General features: G+C 42.8%; 2 protein-coding genes across 2 annotated transcripts in view; both read left to right on the forward strand.

The window, feature by feature from the left end:
• The window catches only part of PDGFD (platelet derived growth factor D), a 311,915-nt gene that overhangs the window by 275,186 nt on the left and 16,793 nt on the right, over positions 1 to 19,936 (forward strand). The gene's annotated exons all lie outside the window — the stretch shown is intronic.
• Positions 2,929 to 18,777, forward strand: LOC142490587 (uncharacterized). The gene is made up of 4 exons (XM_075593001.1): positions 2,929 to 3,034; positions 4,433 to 4,510; positions 4,876 to 5,760; positions 18,734 to 18,777. Exons 3-4 carry the CDS (start codon positions 5,088 to 5,090, stop codon positions 18,775 to 18,777), a joined length of 717 nt encoding a protein of 238 aa, XP_075449116.1. The 5' UTR covers positions 2,929 to 3,034; positions 4,433 to 4,510; positions 4,876 to 5,087.

Below are 19,936 nucleotides of genomic sequence, written 5' to 3' on the forward strand. Positions count from 1 at the left end.
ACAGTGAGCGTTGGATAACGCATCCAGGCATCGTAAAATGGCCCATAGGGAGGCATTGTAAAGCGTTGGATATGCCATTCGTTGTGAAACATTGGATAGCGAGGACTACCTGTACAGCACACACCAGTCATACGAACTGAAGTCTTATAAAAGTTGAGTTTTCAATATACATATTCAGTTGTGCGTTTACTGTACATGAGAAACCTATCATTGAGAGCATTTGCTATAAAGAGGAATAGTAATTGTCTGTTTTGTTATTATATATTAGTGTAGTCAAGTACAGTATATTGTCAAATTCTCAGCCTGGACCTCTTAGTTTATGAGAAGTGTTGGTTATGTTTAGGGATGCTATTTGGTAATGAAATTGGGTTGCTCACCCAGCTATAGCCATGGGTAACATAATATAGCTGATATTTTATCTATGTTGGTTAGATCTCTGCAACCTCCCTGTTAGTGATTTTAGAACTGTAGGGTATACTGATGCACAAAAGGTCCAAAGGGAACACAGAGCATAATCACCCTGCATGCCAGTAAGACCTTTTTTATAATTATATTTCCCCATGGAGTTGGGAAACCTAAGAACATATCCCATTGCACAATGACAAGGGACAATAGATTTACCAGATACACTGTAGGAAAAATAGTAAGGATTTATCCCTGTGAGGGAACATTTATAACTCCCATGTAAGATAAGTTATATAGTTTGTTGAAGAAATATGCATAATATGATGCATATTTGTTGGTCCTGGATACGAAATACCCTTTAATGATGATCTGAAACGGGATACCGGACAATGAAACATTACTTGATAATTCAATAACACAAGGTAAAGTCCCTGTGACAGGGTGAAGTCAACCCCTATCAGTTATGCCTGGGAAACATATGTCTGAGTGCTTCATCCAGCACTCAGAAGGTTAACTCAGGAGGAAGCTAGGTAATCGGGAGGTAAGCTGACACCAGTTAACCAGCAAGGTATAAAAGGATATTGTTACTGGCAGTAGCTGGCTGCCTTAGACCAGAGAACTCTGCTATCCAGGCTGAGAGTGGTCACAAGTATGGAGGTGCAGTGAGAGGTGTGTGGGGGAGAAGGGGGTCTGAGACCCATCATGGAGGCAGACTCTGATGGAGTGAGAGCATTAAGGCAGCTGAGAAGTTCTGCAAAAGCAAAGAAATGTTTGTCTGAAAAGGCAGAGATGAAAGTGAAAACAGAGCTAAGCAAAATGAAGAAACTAAGGAAAAAGAAAGCAGAGAGCAGAGCTGCAAAAATAGAAGAGACTATGGGCCTCATGCAGTAAGCGTCGATTAAGTGAAATCGGCAAGTTTACCGATTAGTCATGTTAATGGCGATTTTTCCTCTCCGTATGCAGTAAGTGCCGAATACATTCAAAATGAACCCGAAAACAAATCCGCCCACTCTCACGATGATTATCCGATCACACACAGGTGTATCGGCGTGCGTGGCGGGGTGCTGATAGGTTGCCCAATCACAAATCTTGCTGAATCAGGCGAAACAAGCATGTATTGGATTGCGCGCCATATTTAAAGGCAACGTGTACTGCTAATCATTCTCTGTGTTGTTGGGAGTGAGAGAGAGAGAGAGACGCACAGAGCTGGCTGATTGAACATTTGCATATTGACGGAGAGACTTGTTGTGTATTGGGTGAGCTTTGTCCATTGTTGTTTTGTTTACATCTTTGTCTTGTTTTATATGTGGAAGTGTTTCGTGTGATTGGCTGTACATTAGTTGTCTGTTTTTTGTGAGTGCTGGAAGTATGCCCGCAAAGCGTGGGAAGAGTGATGCTGGTGGGAGTGGGAGTGCTACTCGTGCGAGTACGCGTCGGAGTGAACGTACTGTTCAGGGGAGTGATGTTGCTGGTGCACCGAGTGGTGTTGCTGGGAGTGGGAGTGCTGTTGCTGGGAGTGGGAGTGTTGTTGCTGGTAGTGGGAGTGCTGTTGCTGGGAGTGGGAGTGCTGTTGCTGTGAGTGGGAGTGCTGTTGCTGTGAGTGGGAGTGTTGTTGCTGGGAGTGGGAGTGCTGTTGCTGGGAGTGGGAGTGCTGTTGCTAGGAGTGGGAGTGCTGGTGCTAGGAGTGGGAGTGCTGGTGCTAGGAGTGGGAGTGCTGGTGCTGTGAGTGCTGCTGGTGGCGCAGTTGCTGATGGGGTGTCTGGTGGTGGCGTGCTTGCTGGTGGGCAGCTTTTGGAGGCTCTTCCATTGGAAGAAGGAGAGTCCAGTCAGCACCAGCCAAGCTCTGACCCTAAACCTGCTCGGAAGAAACGTGTGGAGAAGCCACGTAATCCTCGCTTCAATGACCAGGAAAATACAGCTCTTGTCACTGGCATTCTGGAGCACTATGACAGTATATATGGACATTTACTAGGTAAGTGTACCTTTACATTTATTATTCAAATACATGTGATCCTAGGTCATCTGAGTTTTGTTCATATGCAAATATGGGTTCAGAATATCTTTCTATGTTAATTAGTCTGGAAACACAGCTTTTTATCATGCCTTACAAGGACAACTAAACACAGGCGGTCAATTTGCCATAACTGCATACAATATGAATGCAACCTTGCTTACATGTATAGGTTTAGTAGTGAATGCTCATGTGCTTCACATATTACACATAAAACAGCATGTTTGCTATCTCTTGGAACAGCTAGCAGTGTAGGAAACTGGTGCTTCTATTATTAATCATTTACCTCATATATTTTATATGTTTTTCAAGGGCGGACAAGTTCAGCAAGCAGAAAAGAAATGTGGGACACAATAGTCATTGGTGTCAATGCGTGTGGGAATCATGTGAGGAACAAGCGGAATTGTCACAAGAGATTTGATGATATTAGGTCCAAATTGAAAAAGAAAATACAACACCAACGCGTGCATGCTACTGGCACTGGAGGTGGGCCGACACCACAACGTCTCATATTAAGTCCATTGGAGGAGCTGCTTCGGGCAAAATTACTTCCCGTCGTCGTGGAAGGCTTACCTGGTGACCGTGATATAGGAATTTACCCCTCACAATTTCCACCAGGTGAGAAATATTACTGTACTAGGCGTGTCGTTGCTTACAGTTATTTTGCATAGTTACACTGCTTTTTATACTGTCTTCACAATATAAGCATACCTGCATCTATATATGTATATGTCTGATTCTGTATATATATATATCTCAAAATAGACATATATGTTGTAGTCCTACTAAAAGCAGTAACTAATATAGCACGTGCCATTGCGTGCTCATTTACATGTGAATTCCCAAAATGCATTGCTGCAGTGGAAGCAATTGATGGTGGGCGAAGATGGGGAACAACAGGGTAGTACACATGTGTAACACATGTTAATGAGAAATTATTACTAGCTACAGGTACAGAACAGAAATATGTAGAATATTATTGTGTATTTTATTTATTTTACTCCGACAAACATGACATTACTGCCTATTTTAAGCATGCATCAAATATATTGCATGCAACGGCCTACAAACATCACTTGCACTAACACATCTATAGTTGTTTATGAAAAGGTCCATTTTTGCTTTAACTCATATACAGACAGCATAATGAGGCACACGTATCATATTTTATGTCATTGTTTTCATAACTTAAAAACTGCACACGACTATTTAGCTCATCTACCATTGTGTTAAAGCAGCTGCAATTAATATCTCATCACAGCATACACTTCAACAGAGGGGGTGGGGTTCAGCACACACACTAATTACAGCCTCATTTTAGGGTCAACTTAGTTCACACCATTTTCACCTGTTTCAAGTAATTGAAAGGTGTGGCTGATTAGGCTTTTTGGGGAAGGGAATACCATTCTTACAACCTGACTAGCACAACTGAAGTTAATCACACTCATTTGAAAGCTTCACTTTAGCTACTAAATGCCCCAACAACTCATTACTTATCAAACCGTACGTCACACATTAGTTCACTCATATCTATAGTTGAACTACTACTATCAACGACACATTATCACACACTGCATGTGTTGTCTTGTTTAGTCACAGCCACATTCATGTGTGCCACATCTTATATTAATGTACCACACATATCCTCTACCAAAAACAACACTTTTTGCAATATGACCACCTTCATGATAACCATTCTGTATGGTCATCTCATGATAGTTATGTACATTATGATACTGATATCACTACACAACATATGATTTTTATGTACAAATTTTATCAATTTATCCTCACGCATTACTGCAGGAACATAGTATGTTTTATGTTAGGGAACTCAAAAGTTCTAAGTACACAGGCATGTACATTGTTATTACAACTATTTATGTTCACTTTCACACACACATTTTGGGTTAAGGAAATGATGCTGTTAGGTACTCATAAATACAGAACATACAATAACTGTTTGTTCAATATTTACACATGTAAATGTAAAACTTATGTTATTGTTATATATAGTTGCCCCTGAAGGACATGTGTCACCTGAGACTGAACAAGTGTCTTCACCTGGGTCAGCCAGCTCAACACACCTAGAAGGTGAGTGTATCAGTTGGTGGCCATATAATATGTGCTCTTCTATATGTTATGTTGTCATGTTCATTATTTGTTTTGCACATCTTCTTTAAATAGGATTACTTAGTGTCAGTGAAAATGAAGTGTAAGGCAACTTGTATTGTGTTAGTGATGTTAACTATCATGTAGGAGTTGTGAGTTTACAGCAAGTTTTCATTCACTCATATTTCATACTGAGTCCAAACATTATTCTTAAGTCAAGGTAGTTTTTAATGTGAGGTTATAAAACGTATGGAAACATGTTAGTTGTTACTTATGACACAGTACAATTACATAGTAACACAGCAGAGATTAACATGCCATTTAATAATGTGTACATTTATTTGTAGAACATGATGAAGAGGATTTTGATGATGATGATGATGATGATGATGATGATGCCGCCGCCGCCATAGACACACAAATACAAGCAAGTGACCATGAAGAGGTTCCAATTGAAACTGTTTTACCGCCAAAACGTCCAGCAAATACCACATATGATGCAATTGTAGCTTCTGAGGGAAAAATTGTGGAAGCAGAAAATCGTCGCCATTCTGACCTGATGACAGTGCTGGAAAGGATGATTGCACTGCAGGAAGAAACAGTTTCACAATTGGCACATCTCCACAGAGTCTTCATTGAAGTGCCTAAACAGTTGCAAAAAATCAACACCTCATTCGAAGCATTAGTTGTTCAGCAAACACAAGCTAATTACTGGAGAATGACTAATGTACCACAATTCAACACCTCACAGCCAGGATCTGTTCATGCAGGTCAGTTTTCACCACATTCATCTGATATTCATTCACCAGGCCCAAATGTTACCGGTCAAGTAGCAGACATTGCTGTGCAGGTTCCTGATCACATCCTACCGCTGCCATCTGTACAAATTCAGCAGCAGACACCTACAAAGGAGGCGACAAAAACAAAACAAGACACACATGAAACAGACCAACCATCACTTGTGCAGTGTCTACCAACTTGCTCACATGTGTCAGTGGGCACAAGCCCTGTCCGTGAACAGTCACTACCCAAAAGCCCTGTAGGTGAGTCACTGCCCAAAAGCCCTGTAGGTGAATCGCTGCCCAAAAGCCCTGTAGGTGAATCGCTGCCCAAAAGCCCTGTAGGTGAATCGCTGCCCAAAAGCCCTGTAGGTGAATCACTGCCCAAAAGCCCTGTAGGTGAATCACTGCCCAAAAGCCCTGTAGGTGAGTCACTGGCCACAAGCCCTGTAGGTGAGTCACTGGCCACAAGCCCCGTAGGTGAACAGTCACTGCCCAAAAGCCCTGTAGGTGAGTCACTGGCCACAAGCCCTGCCCGTGAAGTGCCAGAGGCCACTCAAAGTGGCTCTGTTGTGCCTAAAGTTGGTGGCAAAAGAAAAAGGAAAATTCAAGAGACAACAAGCAGGCCTGTTACTCGCTCGCAAAAGGAACAAAAAAAATAAATGTTATAATTCAGAAAATATGTCTTTGGCCTTGTTTTGTTGACTTCAGATTATCTAATTACTATTGTATGTATGCTGAAGACTGTGTTGTTTCCAAACTTTCAAGTATGTTCTTGTACACGTGAAGTTTTGGAAATGTTAACACTCCTAATTAATGAATAGTGTTATAAATATTTATGTTTTAATCGTCTGTTCAGTAATGGTCCACCAGGAGCCAGTTGCTAAGTTTAGAGAAGCTGCCATTGACTTTGCAGCAAAACATTGCATTTGGGTGTGTTAATTGATGTAATCATTGCATGTGCATATTATTTTCATGCAATTATAAAAGCACCTATTTAACTGCAAACATCTTTCTTGTACGTGTACAGCAGGATTTTGTGTTAAATATTACTTACCTTTGGTGGCCATTGTAATGTTGTCCTTTAATCATTTATGTGTTCTTGTTTCAAGAACATCTCTGAATTGATACTAATATATATGTAGTATGTATTGATATATGCACACACACACACAGACACACACTGTGTGTGTGTGTGTGTGTGTGTATATATAGTACTATCTAAACTGGTATAGATGTATTTACAAAAAACATACACTTCATGCTTCCTTGTGAAAACACACTATTTTAATAATACAGGCCTAATGTTTGACAACTATACTAAGTGTGAGCCTCTAACATTATTGGGTGCAAACAAATGTTTATTACTTAATTCACTCATGTTTATCACCATTTAAATAGGTTTCATACAAGGCCTACTTACTGCCATCAATACAGTATGTTGTGTGTACTCCTGCAATATAAAAAAAAAAAAAAAAGATACATTATATATATATATATATATATATATATATATATATATATATATATATATATATATACATATACATATATACACACACACACACACACACTATACATATAGTACAATATACACTTTATATATATATATATATATTTTTTTTTTTATGAGAGAGATATATTTATATATATATATAGATACACACGTATTTAAACTCATGCAGACAGGTAGTTAACCAGAATTTCAAATACACACAGAAATGTATGTGGGAAAAAAACATTTCATTTTGCAGGTGTGTGTATTTACTGATATGGCTGTCTAAGCACTATTTTCACACAGTGCTCTTTGTTATTTTTCTAGAAAACTCAATGTTACTGAAATAAGTGTAGGAATGTTTTCACAAACGAGATAAAAAAATGATACATGTTTTTCCCACATTCGCCTATCACTAACCACAAAACTTAAACCAATTAAAAGGACACATCCAATTGGCGTTTGAAATAAGGAGTAAAAGTAGTTACTTTTGTTGACCTTGAAAACGAAACACAGGAATTTGTTAGCCATTGAGCAGAATCATTTTGATGAGCAAAGAAGACAGAACTGCACACATCTTTTGTGCTACTCTGACATGGCTGATGAATTCGTTAACAATATGAATCCCCTCTTAGGTTATAAGTACATGGTTTCAGAAGCAATTTTAAACAGTCGCGGACACAAAGCAAGCACACGCCAAATCTATGATTTGATTCGAGCTAAATATCCTTATTACCAAGACCGTAGGCATGCGCGGAATTTTAATTCCTCAATAAGATTCACTTTATCAACTAATGACTTTTTTGAACGTGTGCAGGATAAGCTAGAACACACCTATGGTTTCTGGAAGATTGCAAAGGAAAAGCATTTTACCCTGAAAGAGGGCACATATATTGTTGTGAAAGGCATATTTATTCCTAATGCCAATAGCAATGGATCCGCTACTACTGTTCCGTGTGAATCGATACCTGCTGCAATATCTGCACCCTCCATTCCTGAAACCCACATTGTACAACAACAAAAGTACTATGATTATGTACCAAGCCTTTCAGCTGAAAATGCATTGGAATGGGAACCAGAAGAAATGAACCTACCTCCCGACCAATTGTTTGAAGAAAGCAGTGGCGATTCCTATGAGCGCTTCATGGAGGAGATGTGTGTCATACTGGATTCAGCGGGTGGGTCAAGCGTGGATGAAAATGCCTTGCATTTCTGGAGCGACCAGTTGCAGCCAGACGAACAGTTAATTCTAGAAGAATGGTAAATATAACAACCGTTATGCGTTGACTGTGCGTTTAAATGTTTTTTTTTTTTTTTTTTTTTTAACCACCATTTTCCCTTTCAATGCGTGGATACAGCGTAACATTGCAGACTGCATAACATGTAGCGATCACAAAGAAATTGTTGCCGAATACAATATAGTATAACCTGAAAGAGTAGTACACATTGCTGACGGAATAAATATACGTACTTTCCTATCCCTTTAACCATATTAGCAACATTTTAACATAACTCTAACACATACCTGTTTTGTTATCATGCAACATTTAAAAGCGGGTCCACCACGTATGACGTGGGACCCTTGTCATGGCCCAAGGCGTCCTTAAAAAGGATTACGGATGTAAGTCCCGCCCCCAAGCGACGTGCGCGCCTCAAAGCCTATTGGCTGTCATGTTTTGTTATAGTAACGGTAACTGCAGTGTGTCATGTGTGCGGCTCAGTGTTTGTAGGCGTCAACTGGGCGTTAGCTGAATGTTAATTGAGTCGGAGGAGTGTTAGCGTGCGTTTCACGCTGGTTTAACATGACGTCACACGTATTGCATTTGCGCATTGTGTTATCGGCCGTCCTTTCTGTCCAAACACGTCTGTTTCAAAAGAATACAGATGTACTCGTTTAGAACGAATGTAGTTTCGTATTCATTGTATTTGAAATAAAGATTTTATGTTTAATGGTATTTTCAAGATGTATTGAACGCACAACGTACGCTTTGTTTTGCGCATGCGCTAACAGTTAGTGCAGCCAAGCGTGAAGTGCGTGCGCACACTAAGATGTGCGCGCACATTTTTCAGTATACAGGCAACGTTCACATCATATACATAGTTATGCCTGCTACAAATTTAAAGAAACATTACATACTGATGTACACTTGTACTTCTAACATATAAGTGAGTGACGTGTGTATGTACACAATCATATAGAGCTGTGTAATGCGTTGTCACGGATACATATATAGTAAGGTGCCATATTTGACCATCATGTGTTTGCTGTATTTCAGAGATGTCGGGGAAGATACAATCGGATCAATGTATGATTTCAGAAGAGTCTACCTTTATATGAGATGATTGTGAGGAGGAGCCACCGACTACTATACTACATATGGAACTAATTTTATATTGCTTGCAGCGCTTATTAACAAACAATTAAAAATGTGATACCCTTATGCCTATATTGCATAAGCACTTAATTAACATAATGATGTTGCAAAATAGTGCCTCATGAATTTTTATTGAGTGTTCTTTAATGACTACTATCATTTTATGGCATGGTGTGTTTTATATATAACAACCATTCCCACTCTGCTAACACATTTGTGAATTCTATTGTGTAATGGAACGTATGACTGTCGAAACTATGTAACAATAATAATAATAATAATAATAATTATAATATGAGCATGTTCATGTATAGCGCTGCTAGTTGTACACAGCGCTTTACAGACACATTTTTCAGGCTGAGGTCCCTGGCCCGTGGAACTTACAATTTATTTTTTGCCGCCTGAGGCACAGGGAGATAAAGTGACTTGCCCAAGGTCACAAGGAGCCGACACCAGGAATTGAACCAGACTCCCCTGCTTCAAAATCTCAGTGCCAGTGTGTGTCTTTACTCACTGAGCCACTCCTTCTCCCAATGTAAAGGACACTTACAACCAACTAGCCATTTCTTGTTAAAAATCTCTTGTTACATGGGTATGTTGATAAAATGGTTTGGGATTGTAGCAAATAATGTTATTGGCCAGATGTTGTGGTCCCCTACAATGCATGATGTTCTGATTATGACATCAACATCATGTAATGAAGTACGTTTCTGTGTATATTTCATTAACCTAACTAACTATAGTTTACTGTGTTTATTAAACGTTCTAAAAATACATAGTATAGTCAATATGATGATATAAGCTACCATAATAAAGCTGGTGTTATCATTTGTCGGTGTTATACATGGATCCTACACAAATTGATACAGACACAAACAGTTGTCTTACAAAGTGTGTCTATGCTAATGTGCACGTGATTGACGTTACAATTGTGACAATACTTGATAATTATCATCATGATAATGATGAAGTGACGTGATTTATATTGCAAAAATATTACCAACATTGTCATATTGGTAAATTATAAATGCTAAATGACAGTAACATTAGTGACAAATTTGTCTTCTCTGTTAACAGTTTAACACTTGGTACATGTAGGACACATCCACACACGTGTGACTTATACATACACATGTCACAAATGTAAATTAATGTTGACTATTAATTCTTAGCATTAAAAAACACCTACATTGCTAAATATAAGATGTAGTACGCATTGTTGTGATTACAGGCATTCATGCATGGAGAGTTATGATCAGTCAATTTCATCCGTCATGAATGAGCTCCCGTAAGTAAACAAATAAGTACAGTTATCCCCTTGTCTCCAAACACCTCTATATTACATTAATGGAATTTATAAGGAAACATACATAAAATGTGATGAAATGTGAGTAATCATTTTCTAATACAATGCACATGAAAGCTCAAGAGTAGCTAAATGCATATACATGATACAGAAAGTACATGTATGTTACATTTGTGTTAAAAGCAATATGTTGGGTTTTTACTTCAAATAATTATAGGAAGATTGAGGTAGGCACATCTTATGAGAGATGTCAGCAAATATACATACCATGATCAGTCATACTGGAGATATACCTATAATGCAAAGGAACAATATATAAATTGCAAACATTGACATGCCATCTTCAGTACCGTAAACAACACAGCAAAGTGTGTATTTGGTGTTAAATGTGCAACACCATGTATATTTCATGACATTCAAAATGTAAATCAGGCTGGTGTACACATCATATGGATGTACATGTTACACTGCACCAATAACATTGTATGTAAGCATACTAGAAGCATGAATGAGTATGGGCATAATATGTGTATTGTGTTAGCATAAGGAACAACACAATGCTAAAATATTAGTGCTTTGTTACCCCAGTTGTATTCACATACACACAACTAAAGTACAATTGAAGAGGGATTATATAACCTGTGCAACAATAACATACCGGTGCCACATCCCTTTGTGCACAAAGCAGAGAAAAGAAAGGTGTGCAACCCATATTCATCTGTGTCCTACCAGAAGGGTATATAAAAAAACATTATTGTTAAGATAACATAATGTAAGTATAAAAGTAGAACTTGGAACATATATGTTTTTACTTAAAGAAAAAAATGAATTGATGAGATTCTGGCGTGTCTGGCCACCACTGGCTGTTTGTTCATTTTCAGCAGCTACATGGGTGGGATGCTCGTCTACCAAAGGCTCAGCAAGGTCTGACTGTACATTGTGCCTCAGTGCAACATTGTGCAAAATGCAACAGGCAAGGATAATATCAGACACTTTTTGAGGCTTGTATAGAAGAGCCCCACCAGTTCTGTCCAGACACCTAAATCAGATCTTGAGTAGGCCAAATGTCCTCTCTATAACAGATCTTGTAGATATATGGGCTGCATTGTACCTGTCCTCTGCTTCAGTTTGAGGGTTTAGCACCGGAGTCAAGAGCCACGGCCTAATTCCGTATCCTGAGTCACCTATAATGAATGGAGCACACATAAGCTGACATTAGTGATCAAATTGTACAATGCCAACATTCCTAAATAAAAATGTGTTTTGTGTTATAACATGTAAATGTGTACTCACCCAGCAGCCAACCATGTTCAAAATGTCCCTCTTCGAATGCATAGAAGACTGAAGAGTTCCTCAGGATGGAGGAATCGTGACTGGAACCAGGGAATTTGGGTACCACATGCATTATCCTCATCGTCGCATCACATACCACCTGTACATTGAGTGAATGGTAGTGCTTCCGATTGCGGTACACATGCTCACTCTGACTAGGTGCAATCAAAGCAACATGTGTGCAATCGATTGCACCCAGCACACATGGTATCCCTGCTATATTATAAAAGCCAGTCCTGACTTCCAGCCACTCTGTCGCCTCTGTAGGAAAATGAATATAATTCCAAGCGCGTCTATTGAGTGCATAGAGAAACTGGGTCAAGGCCCGCGAGAATGTAGATTGCGAGACCCCGCCCACTATGCCCACAGTTGTCTGGTATGACGCGGAAGCAAGATAATTTAATGAGCACAGCATTTTAACAAGCCCAGGGACTGCACGACCTCTGGCTGTGAAAAAATCTAAATCTCCCCTTATCTCCTGATAAAGAGCTAAGATTGCTGCTGAACTCAAACGATAGCGACTTACAATCTCCTCCTCACTCATCCCATCTAACAGGGTTCTCTCCCTGTACAGACGCGGACGAGGCACAACTTGTCTCCTCTGTCTTCTCCTCTGATCTCCTGTCCCTCTCCCAGTCTCTGTCGTATCCGCGTGACTGTCCCTGTCACTGTCACTGTCCCTCGGTGTGTCCCTCCCTTGCCCTATATGATTGTCTTCATCATCAAGCATGTCATAGAAAAGAATGTTCCTCCGTCTCCTAAACAATCTCAACATTTTGAAATGAGTAGCTGTGAATGATCAGGTAATGGGCGTCCTTTAAATAGGTATGTGATGATGTCAGGTGACATAGTAAAATGCAAGGTGTTACATTAACATAATAAAGTACTTCTGTGGCAAGCTGTGTGCAGTTCTTGTTATAAGTATTTGTTGTGTGTATTCTGCAGGGAATGATGATATTTGGCAATGATGTGACGTGAACCTTTGTAGAAACATTGCTTGCAAATAAATAGTTGCATGTGCAATGCATGTAACACTTGTGAACGCAACAGTCAGTCATGTAATTAGGCAAAAAGGCTGAGATTGACGTGGGAAAAGTTTTGTGTAACATGTGTAATTAGCCATGTTATTGTGACATGTTGACAACAATGAATAGTCGTGTGCATATGCATGCATTTCTGTAAGGAGGATAGTTGGTATAGAATGAGTTAACAAGGTGTCCCAATGCTGAATTACTGTACATGTGTGTATAAGTTAGGTTGAAGTGCTTGTAATGCTACGGTTACAATGTAAACATGCAATGTGATTGAGCGTCCAATAAGTGACGTCATGAAAATAGGGAGGAGCCAAAACTAGATGTAAACATGAGAAGACAGATGTACATGAACGTTTAAAGATGCGTGTCACATTACAAGCATTGTGTAATGTAAAGGAACATGAATATACGGTGTATGTGTGACATGTGTGTCATGTGTAACATCATGTAAATAATTGTCGCTCAGTTCAGTAAAATGTGTGATATGATGTGAGGTTCTCCTTTAAGAGTTGAGTATAGTATTTTCCCTTGGCACATCATCACATGATGAGTAATGTGACCCGCAAATGCTGCAAACATGTAAAAGTATAATGTTATGCAAATAATACACGTCAGCTGTGACACAATGCAGGGAATGCCCCCACACTGTAATGCAAATGACGTTTGTATTGTGAGCAATGAAACGTAAACAGTACTATACTGTTATACGTCCCCGCTCCATTGACTCCATTGATGTACAGAAGTTTTTTTTTTCTAAGTGCCGTTGCGGCAGCCTTAGCGATCGTTCTCCCCTCCAAACTGCCAACTTTAGTTGGCGGGAGAAATTGGCCATAACATCTCAATTTCGTAGTGCCGATCAGGCCAGATAAGCTGTTTTTTTTTGTTGAATCCAGCCGATTTAAAAAAGTGGCGATCAGTGGCGAAAACAGGCTTATCGGCAGGCGAATGGCCATAACAAAATAATCGGCTCCGAAACCTGGCGAAATCAAGCACTTATCGGCGCTTACTGAATCTCAAACCCAATTTTGCCTATAAAATGGCGATAATTCCCTTATCAACGCTTACTGCATGAGGCCCTATGAGTAGTTTGTCCTCAGATGAGGCCCCTGAGAGTTCCAATTCCCAAACACAGGGGCGGAGTAGCAGTTTGGAGGGAAGCCAAAAGCTATACCTGAGTGAGGGGAGGAAAGATGATGCAGCAGTTAACCCCTTCAGTGTCCGGAAGATCCAATACTACTCCCCAGTGAGCAGCTGGAGCAGCAAAGAGTGGGTCTCGCAAACACAGCCACCTGAGACCAACAGTGCAGAGATGCAAGAAACAGCAGCTCACACCCCTGAGCATGGTGTCCCAGGCACAGACTATGTGATTAGTGAGACCTCACTGTCAGAAAGCAATCTGGGTGATACAAACAATGTAGCAGTGGTCATATCACAGAGCAGCCAGAGTGCAGAAAACACTGCAGAGCTGGCACTACCAGAGGGCAGCCAGAGTGTTGCAAACACTGCAGAAGTTGCATCATCAGAGGGGTGCCATGAAATCACTGAACCTGCACAAGGGCTACCAATTAGTCTCAAGAAAGCACAACCTGTGCACAGTGCGGGGGAGGGAGGAATGCAGAGAGGAGCTGCAGCTGTTACCTGTGCAGCCTCAGGAATAAACAGAGGAACCACTAGCCACAGATGGTGCAGCACAGAGACCACCAGCAGCCACAGCCGGTGCAGCACAGAGGCCACCAGCAGCCGGTGCAGCACAGAGGCCACCAGCAGCCGGTGCAGCACAGAGGCCACCAGGAGCCGGTGCAGCACAGAGGCCACCAGCAGCTGGTGAAGCACAGAGGCCACCAGCAGCTGCTGCAGCACAGAGGCCACCAGCAGCCACAGACGGTGCAGCACAGAGGCCACCAGCAGCCACAGACGGTGCAACACAGAGGCCACCAGCAGCCACAGATGGTGCAGCACAGAGGCCACCAGCAGCCACAGATGGTGCAGCACAGAGGCCACCAGCAGCCACAGACGTGCAGCACAGAGGCCACCAGCAGCCACAGACGGTGCAGCACCGAGGCCACCAGCAGCCACGGATGGTGCAGCACAGCGGAGCATCCCTGGAGAAGCTGGAGAGAGACCAGAGAGAGCAGAAGGGTCTGCATGGAGATGTGCCGGTCCAGGGTCCAGCAGTTACCCCCAGTTTCCAAGCCCCACTGCCAAGCGGATAAATGTGGTGAGACTGCGATACAAAGGTATTGGGGATATTCCTGATAAATGCTTTATTGGTAAAGTCCTTTTGAAGGAATCTATGGGGTTTCAGGCCTCAGGCATTTTTGCTTTCATACACACCCCAGGTAACAGGGAATAGGACATAAGCTTCAAAAGGGGGGATTTGCTAGAAGCTTTCTGGCACAGGTTTGAGGACTTGAAATTCACACTTCTGTGGAAAGACTTTGTTGCCATCCCTGTAAGTCGTCCTACAACCAAACTGGTGACTGTAATTTTTCACAACGAGGCCGTTGCCAAACAAGACATTCTTTATTGGTGGAAGAGACAATGTACTATGCTGTCTGATCTGGAGAAAATAGAGGAGGAGATCTGGGAAGGAGCGTGGGTGTGGACTGGGGGTTGGAGGTGTAAGGTTAAGCTGTGGGAAAGACATGGTGTGTCTCATCACCTCCCAAATTCCCTCTTCATTGGGGGGGACAGAGGTGTCTGTTTTTACAGTGGCCAGCCCAGGCTTTGCTTCAAATGTGGGTCCAACAGGCATTTGAGTGCGAGCTGTGATAAGATCAGGTGCAGCCAGTGTGGGGTTCTTGGGCATAACCGATCTGTATGTCCTAATACTGTACTGTGTACTGTAACTTGTGTAGGGGACAGGGTCACTCTTTTAGGGAGTGTCCTGAGGCGGCGCATAATAATGCTCCCCAGGACACTGAGACAGCCCTAGTAGAGGAGACCCAGATAAATGAGTTTGGTGCCATGGAGTTATCCTTTGAGCAGGAGCAGGAGGAGGAGCAGGAGCCAGCAAGAAGAAAGGCAGGAGGGGAGCAGGGTCCAGTAGCAGTGGGCGGGGAGCAGGGGCCAGTAGCAGCGGGCGGGGAGCAGGAGCCAGTAGCGGCGGGCGGGGAGCAGGAGCCAGCAGTGGCAGGTGGGGAGCAGGGGCCAGCAGCGGCAGAAGGGGAGCAGGGGGCAGCAGCGGCAGGAGGGGAACGGGCCAAAAGGGGAGGGATGGGAGCATGTAACTAAAGCAAAGAAAAAGGCCAAAGGCAGAGGTCACACGGGGGAGTTACAGTCATCAGGGATAACCACCTCAAATACCTATGATGCATTGTCTTGGGGGGATACTATGGATGCAATGGAGGAAGGTGGAACAGAAGCCCTGAAAAGTGAGGGGGAAGAGGAAGGAATAGCAGATACTGTAAAAAAAAAAAATGTAAATATTTGAAATAATTGCACTGAATTTGTGTTCTATTGTTTTTATTTGTATTTTTTCCCCCTCCCGATGTAAATATGTAATGTTTTGACTCTCTGTTTCCAGAATAGAACAGAAACAGTGGGAAAAACTGTGGAGAAATGTAAATATTTGAAATAATTGCACTGAATTTGTGTTCTATTGTTTTATTTGTATTTTTTTCCCTCCCGATGTAAATATGTAATGTTTTGACAGTCTGTTTCTGTATTCTATATGTTGCATGTTTTTCAACAAATAAAATCAGAGAACTCTGCTATGTGAGCTGCTAGCCAGACAGATTCACCAAACTAACTTCTTCAACCAAAGTAAGACTTGTTCATTTGTTTTCCTGACTGCTTAAAATACACTTACGGTTTGGTAAATGGTTTAGCCAGCCAGCCTGCTAGATAGGCCTGGAGTGTTAGTCAGTCCTCCCAATGTGGAGCAGGATTTGTTTTTGTTTAAAGGGACAGTGTACCCACATGTTATGTTATGCTGTGGAGAAATAAAGCCACTGAACATTTTCATTTATCCTGAAACTACACGTGTGGACTGTTCCCTGACCTCGGCTACAGGCCGTCCTGCCACAGGTGGTGTCAGAAGTGGGATGTCGGACGGCTCCTGTATCTGAAGGGCCACACAAAAAAAAATGGAGACAATTTTTTCTCAGTTCCTTGAGCAATAGCTCCAGCTAGCAGAGAAGCAAGCTGAGCGACAAGCCCAGCAAGATGAGCAACAGGCCCGGTGAGAGGAAAAGCTACTCCAACTGCTGGCCGAAGGCCCAGCCACAGTCAGACCAGAGATTCCAAATAACCCACCGGTGATGCTGCCTAAAATGAAGCCAACCGATGACCCAGAGGCATTTCTCCTCACTTTTGAAAGGATAGCCACGGCCCACGGCTGGACAGTTGATTGCTGGGTAACGACTCTGGCTCCACTCCTCATAGGAGAAGCTCAAGCAGCCTACCAGGCTCTTCCAGCAGACGAGGCCATGGACTATCAGCAACTAAAGGCTGCTATTCTGGATCGCCTAGGCCTCACTCCAGAGACCTACCGACAGCAGTTCCGGACAGTCAAATATACAAACAGAAACCGACACCGGGTCGTAGCCCACCGCTTAGTACACAGCTTATGTACCAGGTGGATACAACCGGAGAAGCATACCAAGGCAGAGATCCTTGAACAGTTTGTGCTCGAGCAGTTCATACAGATATTGCCCCCCTCCTCCCGCTCCTGGGTAAAAAGACACGCTGCATTTTCCCTGGATTCAGCAGTCCGCTTGGTGGAAAACTTCCTTGGCGACGATACCCAACAAGATAGCTGGGAACGGTCCGTGCAAATACCAGTTGCCTCCGGTGATGCCAGAGGCAGGAGAGCAGACAATCGAGGGGTCTACAACCCATCAGCTCGGGAGATCCAGTCCACCCGATCAGAAGACCCTTTCCCATCTCGGAGGATTCCTGGTACAAACTCCCGCAGAGACGACAATCCCGGGTCCGAGGCCATTGGATCACTCAAGGGAGGCCACCACCCACAGTATTCCCCGAGAACCTGGACTCCCGTCACCCATCCGGTGGAGAGGATTCCACCACCAACCAGAAGGGAGGTTCCCATCCAACAGCGGAGAGGTCCAAACACCGAGCCCCGTCAAGAGCTTCCGCTGACAACCGAGTTTGCGGACTCCGGAGATGATGAGATGGACTGTTCTTTTGGCAGAACCACTGCCACAGCTTCTCTCCGAGGGGACCACAATCCGTGGTTAGTCCCAGCATCTCTGGAGGGGAAAATAGTAAAAGCCATGCTGGACTCGGGATCTGGAAAAACCCTGATCCTAGAGGGCCTAATTCCAAGCAACAAACTATCCTATGACTCTCCGTGGAAAATCGAGTGTATCCATGGGGATACAAAGAGATACCCGACGGCGAACATTCTACTGCGTATCAAGGATCAAGAGGCTAGCCTGCTAGTGGGAGTTGCTCACTGGCTACCTGCTCCTGTTCTACTTGGCCGAGACTGGCCCTACTTCGAAACATTGTTGGCCCCTACTCCTACGGAGCCTATTTCTCTGATACCGGAGAAGCCCGGAGACTTGTTTCCTTTTTCCCCAGAGATTTTTCCCCGTAGACACAACGTCCCAAAGACACGTAAACAGAGACGTGTGGAAAAGAGGACTGGTTAAGAAAGGCTGGGACTCTTGGTAACATTAGTCAGCCCAAAGGACTGCAGGTCATGGCCGGAGATGACCTGGGCAGGGAACCGATAGATATGGGAATTTTGCCAGACCTGGATCTTCCTGACTTCCATCAGAGGCAGAGGGAAGACCCAGCTTTGGCTAGACAATATGAGAAGGTGGTACAGGTCAACAACAAGATAATGGATGAACAAGGTGTAAGAGTGTTTCCACATTTTGAACTATTGAATGACATCCTATATCATGTGAATAAGGTTACACAAACATGGGAGGACATTCGACAGATGCTAGTCCCTAAAGGGTTGATTAAAACAGTGTTCACCCTAGCCCATACTCTCCCATGGGGTGGTCATTTGGGCAGGGATAAGACCACGGACCGCATCTCGTCCCGGTTTAACTGGCTAGGCATACATGGTGACATCATGAAACTATGTGAGACATGTCCTGAATGCCAGTTAACTAGCCAAAAAGGACAGAAGCCGGCTCCCTTGGTCCCTCTGCCCTTGGTAGCTGTCCCATTCGAGAGAATTGGGGTAGATCTGGTTGGACCTTTAGAACCCTCTGCGAAGGAACATAAATTTATACTCGTTGTTGTAGATTATGCCACCAGATATCCTGAGTCCTTCCCACTGAGATCAGCCACTGCTAAACAGGTTGCTCACAGGCTGTTAGAACTGTTCTCTAGGGTAGGACTTCCCCAAGTAATTTTAACTGACCAGGGAACAAATTTCATGGCAAAGTTAATGCAGGATGTCCTGAAGTTATTGGAGGTAAAATCCGTCCGGACGTCAGTCTACCATGCTCAGACTGATGGATTGGTAGAGAGGTTTAACCGTACTTTAAAAACCATGCTTAGGAAGTTTGTGGACACTGAAAAGCGAGCTTGGGATGAACTTCTCCCATTCCTATTGTTTGCGGTACGAGAAGTTCCCCAATCATCCACAGGCTTCTCCCCGTTTGAGCTCCTATATGGACGCCAACCTCTGGGTATTCTCAACCTACTGAAGGAATCCTGGGAGGAGGAGCCCTCCCCCTCCAAGAATACCCTTCAGTATGTCATACACCTTAGAAACCGCCAAGACATGATAGGTCGATTTGCTAAGGAAAACTTCAAATCTGCTCAAGAACATCAAAAGAGGCAGTACAACCAAAATGCCCGCTTGAGGGTCTTCCAACCTGGGGACGAAGTGATGCTATTACTACCGACATCAGAGAGTAAACTCCTTGCAAAGTGGCAGGGTCCTTTCCAAGTTCTCCGCCGCACCGGGGAGGTGAACTATGAGATCTCTCAACCAGGGTCCAGGAAGGGTAAACAAATCTACCACGTAAACCTCCTGAAACCCTGGAAAACGATGAGATTGCTGTTCATCCACCCTTGGGAAGGAGAGACGGATTTGGGTCCACAGCCTCCAAAGAGTAGTACGTACAATGACCATCAGATTCCCATGGGAGGTCAG

Source organism: Ascaphus truei, chromosome 3 (genome assembly GCF_040206685.1).
Source record: "Ascaphus truei isolate aAscTru1 chromosome 3, aAscTru1.hap1, whole genome shotgun sequence".
Taxonomy (NCBI): Eukaryota; Metazoa; Chordata; class Amphibia; order Anura; family Ascaphidae; genus Ascaphus; species Ascaphus truei.